This window comes from Thamnophis sirtalis, unplaced genomic scaffold (genome assembly GCF_051295495.1).
Source record: "Thamnophis sirtalis isolate CommonGarterSnake01/CBP01778 unplaced genomic scaffold, rThaSir2_p1.2 scaffold_7, whole genome shotgun sequence".
Taxonomy (NCBI): Eukaryota; Metazoa; Chordata; class Lepidosauria; order Squamata; family Natricidae; genus Thamnophis; species Thamnophis sirtalis.
In genome coordinates this window covers 23,356,744-23,378,230 of record NW_028261387.1, presented here as the reverse complement: position 1 = coordinate 23,378,230, position 21,487 = coordinate 23,356,744, and the positions used below count along the sequence as shown (strand labels likewise).

The window sequence follows — 21,487 nt, the reverse complement described above, 5'->3', positions numbered from 1 at the left end:
AGACAGAAAACTAAATGACAATGTGAAGAGTCTCTTCTGGTGACTTCGTAGACATATCCCTGTGGTTTTATTGGCTATATTAAAAAGTGGTTTGGCATTGTCTTATTTTAGAACATTTTTCCATTTCCAAGTCTAATTTATAGTTATATTATTTCACCTGCTAGTCTTCTACTCAAAGACTGATTGGGTCTGATCCCAGGACAGACATAATTGGAGAAATGTAGAAGATAAAAATTTGCTATTGACAAATCCAGTGATGTGGTTCTAAGGGCCTCAAGTGTTCTAAAGATTATGTACATGAAATATATTTTAGATGGAGAAAAAACAAGTGTTCATATTAAAGGGTTTATTTATAACAAAAAAATGGAAACTACATGCTTATATAATTTTAAATTAAGCCTCTTTCATGTATCAAGCAGCAAATGGTTATTTTTATACAAAAAGAGGGAAATCATTGGTGTTCTATTTTGTCTTTATTGTTTCATCTTTTTTTAAATACTCTTTTGATTGAAGGAATACATTTGAAAGGTTCATTTTTTACTTTATTATAAAAAATTGACAAAACAGAGCTGAAATAGTTTCATTTTTTCAGTGTCAAGCTTTGCAAATAAAATTATAACCATGTAATTGATTGGTATACCTTCAGGAACAGTCTCTCCCTGCCCTTCAGACAGTGTTTTAAAAATACAAATGATTGGTTTTATTTTATTTTTCTGAGCTCAAGTTTCAGTTCTAGTTAACTCTAAGAATATTTGTGCCAAATTGAATACAACCTTAATTTGGGTGTGCACAAATCAAATTCTAGCCCTCCCTTTATGTGTTTGTGTATGTGTGCATGCACACACACACACACACACACACACCTGTATGCTTTTGCACTATTCTTGCTAAGACAATTGCAAGTCTGTGCAATTGTCTTAGCAACTTTTTTGTAAGTAGCTTACCATTGCCTTTTTCCTGAGGCTGAGAAAGAAGTGGCTTTTTATCTACAGCAAGACTAAAACTATGGCTTTCATGTCCCTACATATTCTTTTAAATTCTACAGTTAAGAATGGGATTATAGATATTATTGGTATTGTGTCTTTCCTCTCTTGGTCAGAGAAACTGGAGTTTGCTGGAATTTAATGCAATAATATGTGGAAATGACCTTAGGAGACAGAAGCTGCAGATTAGACAAGAGAGAAGAGGCAGCTGAGTTTGAAGAAGGAATGGGGTGTAAGTCTCCTTACTGTAAAGATGAGATAAGAGATGTACTTTCAGACTTGTAAGATTATGTAAATGTATTGTAGCCTTACAGTAAAGTTATAGGTAGATCTTCTGAGTGCGCTTTTTGTCTAGATTACCTTGCCAGGCTGACATCTAGATATGAAACCTCTGGCAAATACAATCGTTCATTTGCTTTTCTTTCATCATCTTCAACCCAAGCAAGAATTCTCTGTAATGCATACATTGTACCTTATAATGGTCTTTTCAGCATCCAGATTATGACTTCAAATCCTTGGTGGACTTGGAACCACTCACAAACAACCACTTTTAGTAGTAGAAACACAGTCTAATCCACTTGAGCATCTATAGATACCCTTTTTCTGGACTGAAACCACAAGTTCATCTTCAACAGCCATTGTATGCCATATAAGTCCTCTTTTGCTATTTCAGCAGATAGACATTTCCCATCTTTTCCTTCACAGAGTTTGCTCTCGGATTGTTGTAAATAAAGTTTTAGAAATTTAATAAAAAAATTAAAAATATCAAAGTGAATCAAAAATATCCAAGCAGATAGTTTTTCCTATATTTTTTGTATCTTTCAATCACTTCACTTTATTCAGCTTCTTAATTTATAGATTATTTAATCTATGTCTCTATTTTCTTCTCAAGAATTAATTAGCGTTCCATATCATTGTAAGGCCTTTTAAATAGGTTTTATTAAACTTGTACAGTATTTTCCTTGGGGCTACTTACTATGCGTCATGTCTGCAATTTGAGCACGACTAATATGTTTTTATTCTATAAGGAGTTCTTGAAGTATTCAATTACAGGTAGTCTTCACCTTACAACAGTTCTTTTAGTGACCTTTCAAAGTTACAACAGCACTGTGAAAAGTAACTAATGACAATTTTTCATATTTGCAACAGCTGCAGTATCCCAACGGTCACGTGTCAAAATTCAGATGCTTGGCAAATGACTCATATTTATGACAGTTTTAGTGTCATGGGGTCAGTGAACACCTTTTGCGACCTGACAAGCAAAATCTATGGGTGATTCATTTAACAACTATCGCAAGAAAGATCATACAATGGGACACAATTCATTTAACAACTGTCTTATTTAGGAGCAATCATTTTGGGCTCAATTGTGGTCGTAAGTTAAGGACTATTTGTAGTGCTAAAATGATGGTTTAATACTTAGGATAAGTTGAAAGTTTGATTGGAAAGATGTTCAAATTTGAAAGAATGGAAAAGACAGAGAGAAAACAGCAAAAGGGATAATCAAAATATAATGTTTAGTAAAGATTTTGATTTTGAGGGTCAATATAAAGAAAACCTGGAATCAAAAAAAGTTTCTTATACCTTAACCTACATGTTCAGCCATAATTCTGCTACACAGTAGCGGAAGTGAGATAAGTAGACACTAAGATAACTCCAGGGCCATTTCTTTTCCTTTAAAAACAACCCATTTGTTTTAAGATGTTGTTTTATGCCTGACACAGAAATAAGAATCTAAACCAGGATAAGTAGACAAAGTCCACCCCACTACTACTTCTTTTTTCTCTTAAATAATTTTTAGCTTAAAGTGACCTGTACCCAAAAGCTATTTTCATTTTTAACTTCTGGATTTAAATAGGATAGTGTAAATTTGCCCAAGAGAGACTGGGCAAAAAGACACTGCCAAAGGAATGATCAGGTAAGAGCTCAGCCTACAATTGCATAATGGGTGGAGCAAGAGGTTCAAAAGAGAATGTCTCTAATTTATAGGCTGTAGAAGAAATGGGGGCAGGATTAAAGTTTCAGACTTCTACGATTCTCTTTCTGTAGCTTTACAATTAAGTAAAGCTAATCTGTTCATCATTCCTATCTGATTTATCTCAAAAGGCCAACAAATAGCGACTCTCCTCTGGGCTGTTGAGTAGTGGAAATACATAGTGGAGTACAGTGTACCAGAGTCTGAAACTGTAGTGCTTGAGGTTGAGATAGGTAGCTCAAATCCACCTTGGAGTCCAGTAAATCATACTGTGAAGTTGACTGACTTGAGCTAAAGAAAAGAGAAAAACAAGCTTGGCTATTATGAAAAAAGAATAGAATTAAATTCTAGAGGTAGAAAGGGGAAAACCTTGACAAAATGGAAACTGAAACAAACAGAAAATTGTTAAAAGTTGCAGCTAGGGACAGAGAGAGGTGAACTTTTCAGTTAGAAAGGCTGAACCTAAAGAGTGGGATATTTTCTACTGCAAGCAACACTCCCAACTACAGAAAATTAGACATTTTCAGAATAGAGGGAGAATTCCATCTACTTTCTGAAGTTTTGAAATTTCAGTAGAAAAAGAAGTTTGGCCAAGGAACTTACACCTCAATGTTGATTCACCTTATGTACGGTACCTGTAAGCCATTCAACCCTACCTGCTTACATAATATCCATTATATTTTGTGTTCTTGGCTTTTCACATACCTTAAATAGCAGCTCTTTATAGTGATTCCTCTTCTGTGGATTGTGTCATTACTTGGTTATTTATATGCTGTTTAAGTCTAGACCGAAAGATAATATAACAATATATCTAAATAATGTAGCTAAACTAATTTAAAAAGGATAATAGAAAACATTTCATAAACCAGCAAAATCTGTTCTTATCTAAGGATGAATCAGATCCAAAACATATGCATTGTAATGACACAAAATTTTACAAATTTCCAGAAATTTTACTAGCATGATCCTTAAATAACTTTAAAAACACACTTTAGAACTTCTGACTAAGGCAGACCAAGTTTTTGCTAATAAGAGGAGAATTTAGCTTTGTGTTTAGGTAAGATATAAAGTTCAGACCCATAAAACATTTCAATAAAACCTGTGCAACTGTCTCAAATCTCTGCTTCTGTCCAGATGCATACGCATATTTACTGTTACTAAATTTCTTCTCCATGACCTTTGAGACCATTTGCTCTTGCCAAAATGAATGCCCTTTTATAAGGAATAAAAGTGGCAATGTAAAAACATTACGATGGCACCAAGTCTCTTTAGTACTGATAAAAAATTTCAGAGGTTTGCTATATAAATTAAGCTATATAAATTAAGCACTCATGGCCAGGGTGTAAGCCAGATCAGAATATATGCTATATGCTCTTTCCAAGAGGAATTTAGTATTTTCTGGATGTAGTACCCAAGGTCCTTTAGTTCTATCAGTTTCCTTAATGCCTTTATTTAATAGCTAGCTTTCTTGCATGGCTTTTCAGCAGGATTCAACTTGACTTTAGGGCCTGAACATGTTAAAGCAAGCATTAAAGTGAAAGCTAATTGTACGGAACACCAAATAGCCATATCTTTGGTTGCAAGCTGTTGCATTTTGGATATAATACATTTTTCATGTAAACCAACTAAATATTTTTCATATATACACATATAAAAATATATTCCTTAACATATAAAATATATTCCTTAACATAATTCAGTCTCATCAACTTTTATACCCAAAATAAGAAGAAAGCCTCTCCTCTTTACTGGGGACAAAAAAATGTCTTGGGCTAACCCTGAAGCATCCTTCAACGTCGTTCTTTAAATTTTCATGAGTTGCAATAATAACAGCTAATGCTTTGTATTCCTCATTACTGTGAATAATATATTTTAACTCATCTAACAATCCACCAGGATTTTCTGTGTTTGTTAATCTAAATATTAATTCTGCGTGAATATTAAAGTTTGGATATTCTCAAGCCATTCTTTATGGAAGATTGCATGCATCTGACAATAATAAGAGCTCATGTTACACAGCACCAACATGAAATTGCAGAAAACTATAAATATTTCTGTATCAATTAATTTAGGAACTTAAAATATCTTCTGATTTCAGCTGGAAGTGCAATTTCAAACATACCTAATTTGGGCTGGTTTGTGTAGAGGAGTCTGTAGGAAACAGCTGCTCACTTAGATAATTACTCTTGCATTGTAGGGAGCTGTTATCTCCACTTTGATCTATCTGTCTTAAGAGGATGAAAAACATAGTTTATATCAAGGTAGAGGCTATAATTTCATTTATGGATATATTTTAATGTGTATAAATGCATTTTTGTATGTATGAAATGAGGAGTAGGATTTTGTAATTTTAAAGGCCTATGCTCTAATTCTGATGGTAGGTCCGAAGATGTGATGATTGTCAGAGACCTGTATGCTATTGTTGTTTTGTATATCATTTATTTTCTAATAATAAAATCCAGTGCCTTAAAAGTAAAAACAAATTAACACTATGGAAAGCACAATACATTTCCGAACCATTTCCAGATATCTGTACAAGCATCCAGTCAGAGTGGTGCGGTGGCCTAGAGGTGGAGCTTTCACCTCATAATTGGGAGACTGTGAGTTAGATCCTAGTTAGAGGCAAATATTTCTCTCTCTGGGTACGATGAGAATATATCTGCTGAATATAACTCTGCATTGGTGACAGGAAGGGCATCTGGCCAGTAAACACTCAGGTCCATTCACTTGCCCAGACTCCACCCCACAAGGGGTTATGGGGTCATTAAAAGGAGATGGTGTACAAGCATCCAGTCACACAAAACGATCCAGTAACAGTCACTATTAAGCATTATTTGGTTGTAACAGTTTGAGAATTAAAAGATGTATTATTATATCTCAAATTCATAATACAATACAATAGCAGAGTTGGAAGGGACCTTGGAGGTCTTCTAGTCCAACCCCCTGCCTAGGTAGGAAACCCTATACCATTCCAGACAAATGGTTATCCAACATCTTCTTAAAGACTTCCAGTATTGGGGCATTCACAACTTCTGGAGGCAAGCTGTTCCACTGATTAATTGTTCTAACTGTCAGGAAATTTCTCCTCAGTTCTAAGTTGTTTCTCTCCTTGATTAGTTTCCACCCATTGCTTCTTGTTCTACCCTCAGGTGCCTTGGAAAATAGTTTGACTCCCTCTTCTTTGTGGCACCCCCTGAGATATTGGAACACTGCTATAATGTCTCCCCTAGTCCTTCTTTTCATTAAACTAGGCATACCCAGTTCCTGCAACCGTTCTTCATATGTTTTAGTCTCCAATAACCTAATCATCTTTTTTGATCTTCTCTGCACTCTTTCTAGAGTCTCCTCATCTTTTCTACATCATGGTGACCAAAATTGAATATATTCCAAGTGTGGCCTTACCAAGGCATTATAAAGTGGTATTAACACTTCACATGATATTGATTCTATCCCTTTGTTAATTTAGCCTAGAACTGTGTTGGCTTTTTTGGCAGCTGCTGCAAACTGCTGGCTCATATTTAAATGGTTGTCCACTAGGACTCCAAGATCCCTCTCACAGTTACTATTGTTGAGCAAAGTACCACCTATACTGTACCTGTACATTTCGTTTTTGTTGCCTAAATGTAGAACCTTACTCTTTTCACCATTGAATTTTATTTTATTAGATAGTGCCCAATGTTCAAGTTTGTCAAGATCCTTCTGTATCTTTAGCTTATCTTCTGGAGTGTTGGCTATTCCTGACAGCTTGGTGTCATCTGCAAATTTGATGAGTTCCCCATTTATTCCCTCATCCAAATCATTGATGAAGATGTTGAAGAGTACTGAGCCCAAAACAGAGCCTCGGGGTACTCCACTGCATACTTCCCTCCATGAAGATGCAGTTCCATTGAGGACTACACATTGTGTGCGGTTGGTCAGCCAGTTACGAATCCATCTGGTGGTGATGCTGTCTAACCCACATTCTTCTACTTTAAGTAGTATAAGGTTATGGTCTATCTTATCAAATGCCTTACTGAAGTCCAAGTAAACTATATCAATGGCATTCCTCTGGTCTACTAATTTTGTCACATTATCAAAGAATGCAATAAGATTAGCCTGGCATGATTTGTTTTGACAAACCCATGTTGGCTTTTGGCTATTACTTTGTTTACTTCTAAGTGTTCGCTAATTCGTTGCTTGATTATCTTTTCCAGAATCTTTCCTGGTATTGAGGTCAGGCTGATAGGTCTGTAGTTTCCTGGATCTGTTTCCTTCCCTTTTTTTGAAGATGGGAACCACATCAGCTCTTTTCCACTCCTCTGGTAGTTCCCCGGTGCTCCAGGATCTCTGAAAGATATAGTTCAGTGGTTCTGAGATCTGCCAGTTCCTTCAGAACCCTGTAATCCATCCGGTCTTGGTGATTTGAACTTGTCTAGGGTAGACAGGTGCTCACTTACCATTTTCTTCCTTATTTCAACTTGTGTTCCTAATCTGATTTTTATGGTACTATTTTTGATAGGTTGGACTGTTTTATCCCTTTGTGTAAAGAAGATGCAAAACATGAGTTAAATAATTCTGCTTTCTCCCTGTTGCTTGTCACCTTCTTGCCATTTTCTCCCAGCAATGGACCAATTGTTTCCTTAACCTTTTTCTTGTTTTTAACATGTTGGAAGAAACTTTTCTTGTTATTTTTTACTTTTGTGGCAAGCCTTTCTTCATTGTGAGCCTTAGTTTTCTTCACTTCATCTTTACATGCTCAGGCTATTTGCTGATATTCTGCCTTAGTTATGTCCCCCCCTTTCCACTTTTTATACTTAACTTTTTTTTCTTTCAATTTGTCAGAGAGTTCTTTATGCAGCTGTGCTGGTTTCTTTTGGGAGCTGTTATTTTTCTTCTTCATTGGTATCGTGCTAGACTGGGCTTTTGTAATCTCATTTTTCAAAATTTCCCAAGCTTCTTGAGTTGTTTTCCCCTTGAGGATTCTTATCCATGGAATTTTTCCCAAGCTCTCTCTAAGTTTATTGAAATTAACTCTCTTAAAGTCCAAGACTCTAGTTTTACTTTGTTCTACTACTTGGGTTTACATAATGTTGAATTCCAATATTGCATGGTCACTTGCCCCCATGGTTCCTGTGGCTTCAACACCTTCTATCATTTCCTTTCTATTAGTTAGAATTAAGTCCTATATGGCTGATCCCCTTGTTCCCTTCTCTACTTTTTGGAAGCAAAGTTGTCTGCTAGGTTACTAGCAAAAAATTTCTCTACTTCCTCTGCTTGGTTGGGTGGCCTGTAGTATAGACCTACAGCAATGTCATTTCCCCTCCAATCTTTAATATTGACCCAAATGCATTCAAGATAGTTCTCATCATTGTTGTGCTCTATTTCTGTAGAGAGGTAATCATTTCTTACATATAGTGCAACTGCACCTTTTCTTTTATTTGGTCTATTTTTTAAAAAACAATTTAAATCCTTCTAGCTGTATGTCCCATTTGTCGGTTTCATCCCACCAAGTTTCTGTAATGGCAACAATATCATATATGCCCTTTTTTACTTGAATTTCTAATTCACTCTGTTTATTCCTCATACTCTGTGGATTGGTATATAGACATTTGAGTCCATTTTGATTGACCCTGTGTTTACTGTTTACATAACCTGTGTTATGCCTGACTGCCCCATATCTTGTCCAATATGATTAATTTTTAAAAATTAATTATAGGATGTCTTGAATTATATGTATCTATTGACATGGTGGCACTTATTATATTTCTCTCTTGCATGCAGTACAGATCTGTTCAGTGCATCTATGTTTCTGTAGAATCTGTAGTGAGTTTTCTAAAGGAAGGACCAATAACAATTTGGATCTGTGGAACTACTGTTAGAAAAGGAAAGGATATTTTGTTTTGTTTTCCAAATCTTGATGTTGTGGCCTTTTTAATATAATTTTCAGCTCAAGGAGAACATTTTGGAAATTTAATTATTTTTCAGTTGATTGGCAAAGACGTGATGAAGATGTTATCCGTTGCGTAAAACAGATGTAGAATGCTTATAGTAAGCATAGTGATGGGGTCAGAGGAGAGAATCTTGGTATTTAACTATAGCAGCAGCATTCTACATGAACTGGAGTTTCTGAAGATAGAATATATTAAGGTGATTCAGTATGAAAGATGAAACAATTGCATGCAAGATTATGGCCAAATTGCCTGCCTCAATAATCGATTCAGTATATTAGATAAAGGTTAAAAAAAAAAAAGCTCTCTTGGAGAGAATTGCCTTTTGGATAATATTAAAAGTAAAGGTGAGTCCCAGAGCATCTCCAAACTATAAAACTAATCCTTCAAAAAGAATATAAATCCACCCATAAGCATTTCTCTTCAGGAAATTAAGTTTGCTGACTAAAACCATTGCTTTGCCCAGATTTAATTGCACTGTCATCCATTCCAGTAAGTGTGTGACCTCAGATATCATAGACTTCATATCCTTCTTAAATTGCAATAATAAAAATCCAGGTGCTAACAAGCATTTACAGACTATAGGTGAATTTCACATTGTCCATTGAAGAGAATATGTAAAAAGCAAAAAGTCTTAAGCTTTATACAGTGTAGTTTTCTTTGAGTTGTATTTGATAATAAAAATAGTATTCCAAAAGTAATTCAATTCTAGAGCAAGACTAAAATAGTATTGTTATGACAACATATGTAAAAAGAATTTGAATCTGTTTATCATAACTACAATGTTATCTTAAACTTGTTTATTTAGAGAAATAAGATCCATAGTTTAATTAATTGAACTCTAACTGTAACCTAATGAATTCAGTTTAAAGTAATTAATTAAACACAGAGTTTATTTGTGTTGTAGAATTCTTTTTTTTATTCCATATTAGTAATACAGAAAAAATATACCTAAAATGTTAACACATTAGGGATTTTTCAAAGTCAAATCCCAATTTCCATACTCTTTGTATTTGCTTAATATTCCTTTAGCCAATTTAATTTGGAATTGGAAATATATATTTTAGTTTTCAGTGAATGGCTTCAACAGCTTAGAGGCTATATTTCATTATGTAAAAGTTCACTTAGAAATGTTCATCCCATGACAATCATGTGGTATTGACTTTGTCAAATCAAACACAAAGCACAAGAGAGTTGTTTGAGTTTAGAAAAAAGTCTAGGCTTAGAATTCTACGAAAAATAAGATGTTATAACTAGCTCTTTAGGTAAATCACTTTCATAACTTAAACAAGTTTAGACGGATTAAAAGGAGGATTTTTTTAAAATCAAGACTTTCTAAGAATATTTACTAGCAAAGTTCTTTTCCCTCCATCTTAGCCCTCTGCAAGTTAACTTTGGTCTAAGGAAGGGGAAAATTTCAGTCTCCAAATTTCTAATTTTGTTGTAAGATGACTTAGAAAAACTGGGAAAAAAATAATTTCCTAATGTTGTAAGTCAGCTGTCTCTCTTTTAAGTGCCATAATCCATTTGGTAGTTTTAGTCACCTCTTCTGCTCAAGCAGTTCCATCTTTTTGGGCATTGAAATTGATTTTTCTCATCTTAGCATGTGAAGATCGAGAGTGTACCCCTTGCCCCATCGCCTGGGAGAGTACAATGGCACCAACAGCAGAGGATGTGAAGGCAGCACCTTTTCGAACACCTGAAATGGCAGCATCAGGAGCATCAGCACGAGTAGACTATGTTGAGGTAGTTCTCCCATGCTATACTATGAAAGCAAAACAGTTTGGGGATACTACATGCTGATGGAGGCTGCCTCTTACTAGATAATCTTTGAGCCAAATGTTTACTGTGTTTTAGAATATGCACTTTTTCTTTGAGAATATGCCCTCTCCACACTTAAACTTCTATATAGGATAAGATTGGGCCAGTTCTCAGGAATTTTATCACTGAAGAGCAGTGTTACTAATTTGTATTTCAGTCAAAGCAGCCATTTTGCTTCCTACAATTCCAAAAGTGAAAAAAGGAATAAATTTAAAATTACTCATAATAGCTTAAATGTAGGAAAATATAACTTTCCAAGTCTATAAATTTGCCTTTAAAAGTTTGTTCATGAATGATTGGAGGTTAAAACAAAAAACTCAGTTTTTAAGAAAGATTTGCCCCATTGTAGACTTGCAAGACAGATGGAAACCTTAGGCATTTCCTAGCAAAGAATCAGGAGTGGAAGTATGAGTGACTTGTTTTTTTAATAGTTCCATATTCTGAGTTGCACTGAAATTTCAAGATCTGCATATCTTCAGTAATGATACATATGACTTTTCTCCAAGAGAGGAATATGTGTATCTCCCTCTTAATAAGACATAAAGATTGACATAAGAGGCCAGAGTCACTCATGTTTTCTCTCTTGATTACACTCTGGGTTTTTTTTAAAAAAATGCTGTTATGTTTGGATGATATTGTGCATTAGAAGAATATACATTTGCTATGAATTTTAAATTTAAGGCTGATTACAGGTTACGTGTTTTATAGTTTATATTAGTCCAGTCATTTTGAGAGGAATTTATCTGTCGTATTAGTACAGTGTTTCTCACTACATTTGCACATTTATTGGGAGGGGGGGTGTTTGTGTGTGTGCGCGCACGTAGTTTATTGAGTGATGTACACTTTCACTGGTATCATTTAAAATATGTTCAGATTTAAGTTTTAAAAGATTGATAAATGTTTTGTTGATAAAAATAGCAATAGATTATGGCAGTAGATTATGGTAAATTTAAATAATTGACAACAGCTGCAGATGTATGATACAAACAGAGTTTAGCAAAACTAGAAATAGTAGTAAAATATTAAAAGGATGGATGTTGAATTCTTTTTAATTTATTCAGGAAAAATCATTTTTAAATATTTTAGGGGCATTTCAATACTGATAAATAAAAATACAGATTACCTTTTTCCCATTCGTTAAAATGGAAATTTTCTAGATTCCTACTATAATGTCATTACTTGGAAAATAAAGTTATTTATCACAGTAGATGTGTTGTACCTGAAATTTAAATATAACTATTAAAATATAAAGTATATACAATATATATACCATATATCATCAGATATGCCAATAGAAATGCTAGGAAAGAGTGAACTCTTTTTAAAATTTGATACTGTGTAATTTCGGAAGCTTACTGATTTCAAATCAATTTCAACTTTATAAATTAATCCTTAATCCTTTCATTGGGATTCTAAGCCTTATGATTTATATTAAATTGGCTAAGCTAAAATATATCTACTATATTATTACCGAACATCATAGTTTATTTGCTTTAATATGTTGATGTTATTAATTTTATAGTTTGTTAGTCATATATGTGTAGACAGTATTGAATTAAATATTCTGGGTCTCATGTATAAATTACATAGATTCTTTTTTCAATTTAAATTTTTTTATTGTAAATATTAGATTAGAAATTTAAGTAAAAATAGTTTTTTCATATAAATCCTTAAATTACAGCCCATTCAACAATTAGCATCTTATAGTTTATTATGTACTTTTGCATAGTGTTCCACATAAATAAAATGAGTTTGATTTTAATCTATGGAGTAAAACAAGTTTGAGACTATTTTGAATAACTGTTATAGGTGGAATATATGTGACCATTTTCACTAGTTTATAACTGCTAGAGCACATATAATTCTAAGTCATTAGGACACAAGGGAGCTTTGTTAAAATGGATGAACAATATTATTATTGTTGATGTTGTTGTTATAGAGCTAATACCAATGTAATGAATATTGTTGTAAACACTTCGATTATTATTTCCTAAAAATATCTGTACCCAGACAGCACACTATTTAACTAAAAATTGAATTTTAATGTTATAAAAATTTTCACGGGTGTAGGTATGCTGGTCTTGTTGTATCCGGGTCTTTTCCCATGTAAGATTGAGATTGTCTTGCCATCTTCAGGCTGGGTTTTGGGCTTAAAGCGTGGTCGGAGCTGCCGTCTTTCTATAAATCTTGGTGGGGTGTGTGGAGTGCTGGCTTTGTTTCAGTAAGTGGAATGATTGGTCGTATGGTTGTATCATGATTGGTAGATTGGTGCTTATTGGTGCTGGCTGTTTGTCCATTGTTGTTTTGTGTTGTAACGGCATGGGTGGTGGGTGGGGCTCTTTTGTTTACCAGGGCTGTTTTCCAGATGTCTGGTAGATGGGAAGTATCATCACGTTTATTCATGTTGTGGGGGTGTTTCTCTATTTTGATAGCTTCCATAATTATTCTCTTGTTGAAGTGTTCAGTTTTGGAGATTAACCTGGTTCCTTCAAAATTAATTTCATGTCCTGTAGCTTTAAACTGCTGGAAAAGGGAGGAAGTTTTTTCTTTTTTCCTTACTGTGTTCTTGTGTTCTGCGATGTGTGCATTTATTCTCCTATTACTTTGTCCTATGTATGTTGCAGGGCATATTTTGCATGGTATTTCGTAGACTCCTTGGTTTTCTAGCTGGATTTTGTCTTTGGGATTTCTTAAGATGTCAGCTATTTTTGGTCAGTGTTGAAGGCTGTCTTGATATTGTGTTTGTGGAGAATTTTGCTGATTTTATCTGTGGTGCCTTTGATGTAAGGGAGGAGGGCGATGCCGTTGTCCTGTTCTGTGTCTCGGTTTTTGGGGGGAGTCTCCCTTTGGATTAGGTTGGTAATTGTTTTTCTTTGGAATCCGTTGGAGATTAATACGTTTGTGAGAGTGTGTAATTCAGTTTTCAGGTGGTCTTTGTCGGCTAGACATTTGGTTCTGGAGATGAGGTTCTTGGCTACGGAGTTGATCTGTTCAGGGTGGTGATGGGATTGTGCAGTTTAAGTAGCAGTTGGTGTGTGTTTTTTTCCAGTAGATAGTGTGTCCTAGGGACCCATTGGGTTTTTTGTAGATTAGGACATCCAGAAAGGAAAGTTGGTTGGTCGCTTCTATTTTCATAGTGTAAGCTTTTGAGATGTGTGAGGAAGTTGTCCAGTTTTTCCTTCCTCCCTTTCCAGCACCTTAAAGCAACAGGTCACGAAATTGATTTTGAAGGAACCAAATTAATCTCCAAAACTGAACATTTCAACAAGAGAATAATTATGGAAGCCATCGAAATAGAGAAACACCGCCACAACATGAATAAACGTGATGATACCTCCTGCCTACCAGACATCTGGAAACTAGCCCTAGTCAACAAATGAGTCCAAGCCACGAAAACCAACACCAGACCCAAAACAACACAGGACGCCACCACCAATCACCCTCACCAGACTCAAACCCAAACCCATCCCATAGACGAAATGCAACCACCATCCAGAAGCCAAACTGCTTCACCCCCTCCGACCCCCACACAAAGCAATCTGACACACACCATGAACACATGGCCAGACCGCAAACTCGGAACCAAACCAAAGCCCGGGATGTTACATCTCAACCATCAGGACATTACATCACAGAACTCAGGAAGTTGCAACGCAAAGGCTCAGGTTGTTACAACACAGCCAACCTCCCAGGTTGTTGCAGCACAGGACTCAGGATATTACTACACTAGAGCTCAGGATGCACAGCCCATTACCCAAGTTGTTACAAGTTGTTACAATTTATTCTTCAGAAGAGAAGAAAGTCCTGCAAGTGTTCTGCTGACAAGAGAGGACATTGTCTAGGTTCATTGGCTTTCTTAGTAATGAGTTACCATGGCTTCTGAATCAATTAGGTATATAAGTGGAACTTTGGCTAGTAGTATATGAATATATTAAGAACGCTTTCAGATCCTGCCAATTTATTGTTACTGCTATAATTCTATATTCCTCTTTGTCTAACATCTAATATTTGTAGGTGAAATATTTCTCTGTTTTATATTAGTGTTACTTGATCCTACAAGTTTCTTGAAATACAAATGTATTCATTTCAGTGGATTTAAAATATAAAATATAGATCTGATTAGGATTTTAGCATAAATGATTGGTATTGTATATATTTACCTTGCTATTAATCTCTCCTATATTTTCAGAAGAAATTTTTAGTAGTTTTTATTGAATTTTTTGTAGTTTATTAAAAGATAAACAAGAACAAAAAAATAAAAAGTAGAAAAAAGAAAAGTGATAGAAACAGAGAAAGAGAAAGAGAAAGCGAGGAGAAAGAAAAGTTAAAAAGCAGCTTCCAGTTTTCTTCACCACAGTTACAAACTTTTATTATTTTTCCCCCTTTGAAACTACATTATATAGTTCCCAGAGGTGGGTTGCTATTGGTTCGCACCGGTTCGGGTAAACCGATAGCGGACTTGGTCACAGAACCAGCAGTGACCCAGGCTGGCCACACCCCTGAGCCGTTTCCCTGGTCACCACTGCCATTGCTGTCTTTTAGTAATGTTTTCATGTTCTGTGCATGCACAGAACAATTTACAGTCAACTGTGCATGCACGTGCATAGCTAACTGGCAGCAACCTACCCCCAATATTCCTTTCTTCCATAACCCATTTAAACCAGCAAACCCAGAAATCTATTTTTGGCAAAAAGTAGTTATTGTTGTCTCCCTAACTAAACCAGTCAATTTTGCCCTCTCTGCAAGTTCTGCCATCTTCACTATCCAATCCTCTGTTATGGGTACTTCTGTATTTTTCCGTATTTGTGTATATAGTAACCTTATTGGAAATATCATGTATAATATCATACATAAAACCAGGTATCCATAATTCCTTTCTAATTGCACATCCATAGGTCTTAATTTTTAAAAAATCACTTTTCATCTGAGTAATAGTGTTTAAAGTTGGGTACATATGTATTTATATCCAGTGCTTTTTCACTTTTACACATGTCTGCCCTACATAATAATATTCCTTTATGCAGGAGTCATAATTTATAGATGTCTCATCAGTGCTCATCCAACAGTGGCAGTTTCAGAAGGATCTAGGTGTATCTTGCTTCTTTGGTTTCATGACACCAGTATATATCGCATAAATTCCCAAGTACTCAGTTGGGCTTCCTTATAAATTCATGTGCTTAACATTGTACCACCAGTTCTTTTGTATTGTTGCCTGCCATATCATGCCTACCTTGATTTTTTTCCCCTCCAAGACTCCAAAACATAAGTCTAAAAATAAGATTGGGTAAAATTCTCTGATTTGCTTCCTATGAAGTCAGTATTTATCTAGAGCAGTGTTAGTGTTGATTTTCTCTTATATAATTGTTTGACTTTCCATAATGCTAAATAGTGTGTTGTTCAAAAGGCCGTATCTCAAAGAAATGTCAAAGAACCATTTTGTAATTATAAGAGGCAATGGTGTATAACATTGAGATAAATGATTTATGCCAAATAAATGCTTCACTTATGGTCCTGGTGAATTTAACAGCATTGAATAAAAGAGGGGAGGGAAGGAGGGAGAAAGGAAGAAGGATCATAGTTACTTGTAAAAGAGTTTTCGTAATTAATCTAACTTAACACTTATTATTCTTCTAAAGATGCAAATAAAATTTCATTGCATGTCAGTAAATTTCTTTTTTTATTAATGACTGCCCAAATTGAAAAGACAATTGAAAGAGTAGCTGACAGTTTGTTTATGCCTTCCATGTCCAGCCACAAGGAAAAGACTAGTTTGTTTGTAACAGTGATTAATAGCTTCATTGGGACAAGGTATCAAAGGAACAGAATGGAGTAAAGTCAAGTGATAATTTAGAATAGAAAATATTATGTTATGTGGTCAAATAGTACAATTTTTTTATAGCCAATTTCTTTTTGGAGGAGAATACGCCTTGTATGATCTCTCATATGTCTTGTTCATTAAGTTTTAAAATGTTACTAATAAGTAAATTATGGGGTTAGGCAGACAGTATCAGATACATATAAGTAGTTGAAATATACAAAACTCATCAGTGATAAATTGTATAAACTTGCAAGTCAAACAATGACAGTTTTCAACTTTTTTGTATCAATATTCTCTACAATACACTAGTCTTTACCTTTCTGCTATTTTTTCTGACATGATAATCTTAAAACTATTCCGGCAGAGAATTACAGAACAAAAATTCAACACATCTAGACAACACCACTGGGAGAATTGATCCAAATATTGAAGTGAAGTGTTGCATTGTTTGGCCAGAAGTTAGCCTTCATTGTTTAATATTGAAATTAGCAATAGCAATAGCAGTTAGACTTATATACCGCTTCATAGGGCTTTCAGCCCTCTCTAAGCGGTTTACAGAGTCAGCATATTGCCCCCAACAATCCGGGTCCTCATTTTACCCACCTCAGAAGGATGGAAGGCTGAGTCAACCCTGAGCTGGTGAGATTTGAACAGCCGAACTGCAGAACTGCAGTCAGCTGAAGTAGCATTTAACCACTGCACCACCTCGGCTCCATCCAAATTACTGCAACAATAAATAGGAAACAGTATAAAATTCACAATGAGGGAAAACTCAAGCCAGAATAATTTGCATTACATGTTTAGTATTTAGCCTATGTATTACAGTATTGCAAAATATGGTTTCATATCTGTGTTCAGATAGCTCATGTACAGTGAGCTTAGCATATTCATATTATATATTTAATAGGATACTTTCAATATTTTGGGATTGGAAAATTCCCCAACCCATAATTACAAAATGCTAGCATTTTGATATGGTATTGAAAATGATTTCAATTTTCAAATCATTTTCAATACAGTATTGCAAAAATTATTTTCCATTTATCAAAATGTTCCTTGAAGAGGATCAGATTTTAATATTTCTACAGATTTAAAATCTCAATTTAAATAAAATAAGAGCCAGCTCTTACACAATATCACGTATTTTAAGCTTAAAGATCTTCAATCCATAATAAGATTGTATACCCAAAACTACTTTCATAATAAAAGCAGCAATTTCTTAATTTGACAAAAATTGCTGACTGCTATGACTTATTTGGTTTTAACAATGTGAATAAGAATGCATATCTTATCACTTTGCATACTGTAGATTTACTTAATTTATTATTAGATAAAATGATTATAATTGTCTTTGCTTTTTTGTAGATCAATGCTCAAACTGACCCAGCTGGAGAGGCTTGACCTGGGTAATAATGAATTTTCTGAGCTGGTAAGGAACATTTGTTCAAAAACAAACAAAAACAATCATTCTAAATGAAGCAGTCATTTAATATACAAATCCTCAGTCTAGTGATCCATATCATTATTCTCTTTAAGGCAAAGTTGCTCCCTTGGGAAAAAAACGGTTGCTGCACTATGTAATTTCCTCTATATGTTGAACAAAGTTCTGTTCTATGTAGATTATTTAAAAAATCAGCTATGGAGTGATAATGGATCTATTTCTGTCTGTGAACCTTTTTTTAGAAGAAAATAGGAGAATCAGAATATAAATAATTATTTCTTTGTTTATTGTACCTATTGCTGTAAATTTTGTGGGATAATATGGGAAAGTGCAGACAGTGATCTTACTTGAAAACAAAGTAACATAAAAATTATTAAAATAAAGGCTTATACTTTCTATAACTCATAATATTTAAATGTTTAAAGTTTGTAAAATTTCCTATGGAATAGAATAGAATAGAATAGAATAGAATATTGCCCAAGTGTGTTTGGACACACAAGGAATTTGTCTTCGGTGCATAAGCTCCCAGTGTACATAAAGATGTAAGTGATAAATCATGATCATAGTCATCATAATACATTCATATTGAATCATAAAATACAACACTTAGTGATAGTCATAGATTACTAAATAAGCAATCAACCTAAATTATATTAGGAAATGAAATAAAACAATATAAATTTTACAAAGATACAAGTATAGCGCTACCCCCGAAAGGGCCACTGGAGTCCTGGTTCTCCTTGCTCTCTTGGTATGGCCACAGGTCCACACTGGACCCTTGCTTAGGCACCTCTACTGGCCTTGGTCATGTAGTGTCATGGTAGTCAGTTTCCTCTCAGCAGGCAGGTCATGTGGTGGGTTGCTGGTCAGTCTTTTCCCGGCTGGTGGCTCACGTGTGTGATTGGTCGGCCCTTCTTCCTTTCTCTCTCTCCCCTCTCCCCCTCTCTTGAATTGCTTGCTGAGCTCTCCTTCAACTGGCTCTACTCTTTCATGGATTTCTCTCCTTGCCCCACAGGAGCCTCTTCTATCCTACCCACTTCTCTCTCTCAAGCTTGCCCCACAAAAGCCTATCCTATCCCCTTTTCCCCCTCAGGCTTGTCCCACAGAAACCTCTCTATCCTAAGCCCTTCTCTCCCTTAGGCTTGCCCCACAGAAACTTCTATCTTCCCTCTTGCCTTCACTCCCTCTCTCTTTCCCCAGGCCTCTTTGTCATTTCCCCCTTAAGCCTCTTTTCCTTTTTAGATATTTTCACAGCCCTCTTTTTGACTGGTACAGTATACAGGTCCGCAATGGAAGGCAGGTTGGTAGCAATTGTTTTTTCTGCAATTCTAATTTTCCATTGAAGTCTGTGTCTATCTTCTTTGGTTGCAGAGCCAAAGTTATGGAGGTGGAGAATAATTCCTCTGTAGAACTGTTATCAGCAGCTCTTTGGCCAGTATGAGCTTTCTGAGTTGGTGCAGAAAGAACAGTCTTTGTTGTGGTTTTTTGAAGACATTTTTGATGTTAGGTGTCTATTTTAAGTTTTGAGATATTATAGAACATAGAAACTTGAAGGTCTCTACTGTTGATGCTGTGTTGTCTAGTATTGGAAGAGGTGGTAGTATAGGAGGGTTTCTCCTAAAATCTACCATCATTTCTATGGTTTTGAGTGTGTTTAGTTCAAGATTGTTCTGGTCACACCATAAGGCTAATTGTTCAACCTCGCTGTTGTATTATCTGCAAACTTCAGTACTTTAACAGAGGGATCTTTTGAGATGCAGTCATTGGTGGAAGAAAGTGGAGAAAGCACACAGTCCTGGGGGTGCCCTGTGCAACTTATACAGGTATCTGATGTGATTTTGCCTAGCTTCACCTGCTGCTTCCTGTCTATTAGGAAGCTTATGATTCACTTATACTTATCCAAATCTACTATTGTTACTTGGGCTGCTAACTTTTCCACCCAGTTCTAATGAGTGTCAGCTTGATACTTAGTTGACCAACTGATGTACAGACTGATTAAACCATTTGTAAATCAAAATATGAATTTCAATAATATTTAATGAATAATCACTTAAGAGTGTATGTTTATATAAAAGCTGTTTGTTTGTTTTTGCAGCCTGAAGTTCTGGAACAAATACAAAACCTAAAAGAATTATGGATGGACAACAATTCACTTCAAACATTACCTGGGGTATGGCTGTATATACATATATGTACATATGAAATATATAATATTGTAGAATTGTATAATAAATATATTTTGGAAGTGCAGATCATTTTTCTTTATTGAAGTTATTTTGGTACTGCCTTTACTGAAAAAGTTCTTTAAAATTCAGGGAAATATTGACATATGTATCTGCCTTAAAAATAGCCTATGTTGAACTGTGCAGCACAGTCAAGCATCAGAAGTTGACCACAGGAAATTTTTGTGACATTTTTATTATATCATAAAATATTTAATGACTTTCATTTTACAACATATTTTATAGAATTTGTCCAATTTTTATTTCATCAGAATCTGGGTTCTGGGTTTTGGACGCATTCTATAGTTTAGCCTATTTGAGGTACCTTGGTTTAAAAATTGTTGCCCTAGGATGGACTATTTCACCCAGTTAAAGATTATACACAGACAAACAGGAGAATTTCAGTAATATATAGATTTAACAATAAAAGTACATAAACCCAAAGGAAGAAGAAAGAAACACTTATATGAAAACAAATAATAATTAATAAAAGAATAGATCAGCATAAAAGAGTAAATCAACTTAAAAGGAGAAGCAAATTACCAAAATCCTTAAACCGGTAACTATGGCAATTGAAAATCAAATAAATCTTTATTATGTTCATAAAGCCAAAATAATGTCAACTGCAACAGATTTAGTGATGTTTCTTAACTAAGATGAACAAATAATCTCCAAATTAGCAAGAGTTCAGATTCAGATTCAGATTCAGATTTAATTTATTTGTATGCCGCCCTTCTCCGGGAGGGATTCAGGGCGGCGAACAACTCAAAAGGGGAAAGGGGATACAAACACAATACATATAATTAAAATACACAAGAGTCATACAGCCATACAAGTCGAGAGGGGAGGGGAACTCATCAACCCCAGGCCTGCCGGCACAGCCAGGTTTTGACGGCTTTCCGGAAGGCCTGGAGAGGGGTGAGGGTCCGAATCTCCGCGGGGAGTTCATTCCAAAGGGCCGGAGCTGCAACAGAGAAGGCCCTCCCCCGGGTAGTAGCCAGATGGCATTGGCTGGTAGACGGAACCCGGAGGAGGCCGACCCTGTGTGATCTAACGGGTCTGTGGGAGGTAATTGGCAGAAGGCGGTCTCTCAAGTACCTAGGTCCAATACCATGAAGGGCTTTATAAGTTACGACTAGCACTTTGAAGCGTATCCGGAGACCGGAGATTAAGAATTGTTATTAAGTTTGCCATGCTCTTCAAAAGGGACAAACAACATCAAGAACACATGAGAAATTGTTTATTTTCTCCACTGAGTAAGGACTTGACAGAAAAATTATGACCTTGTTTTTGTAACAAG

At 35.2% G+C, this 21,487-nt stretch overlaps 1 protein-coding gene across 8 annotated transcripts in view; it reads left to right on the top strand.

Moving 5' to 3' along the window:
- Positions 1–21,487, top strand: part of LRRC7 (leucine rich repeat containing 7) — a 227,964-nt gene that overhangs the window by 144,309 nt on the left and 62,168 nt on the right. For 6 of the 8 annotated variants that reach the window (XR_015697250.1, XM_087719478.1, XM_087719481.1 and 3 more), the window contains 2 exons: positions 17,890–17,953; positions 20,061–20,135. Coding sequence is in view for 7 of the 8 variants with exons in the window: in XM_087719478.1 (XP_087575604.1) it covers positions 17,890–17,953; positions 20,061–20,135 (139 nt within the window). In the remaining variant the exon portion in view is untranslated. Of the gene's footprint in view, positions 1–10,495; positions 10,632–17,889; positions 17,954–20,060; positions 20,136–21,487 lie in introns of those variants that run through there. The other 2 variants (XM_087719483.1, XM_087719482.1) reach the window with 1 other exon arrangement.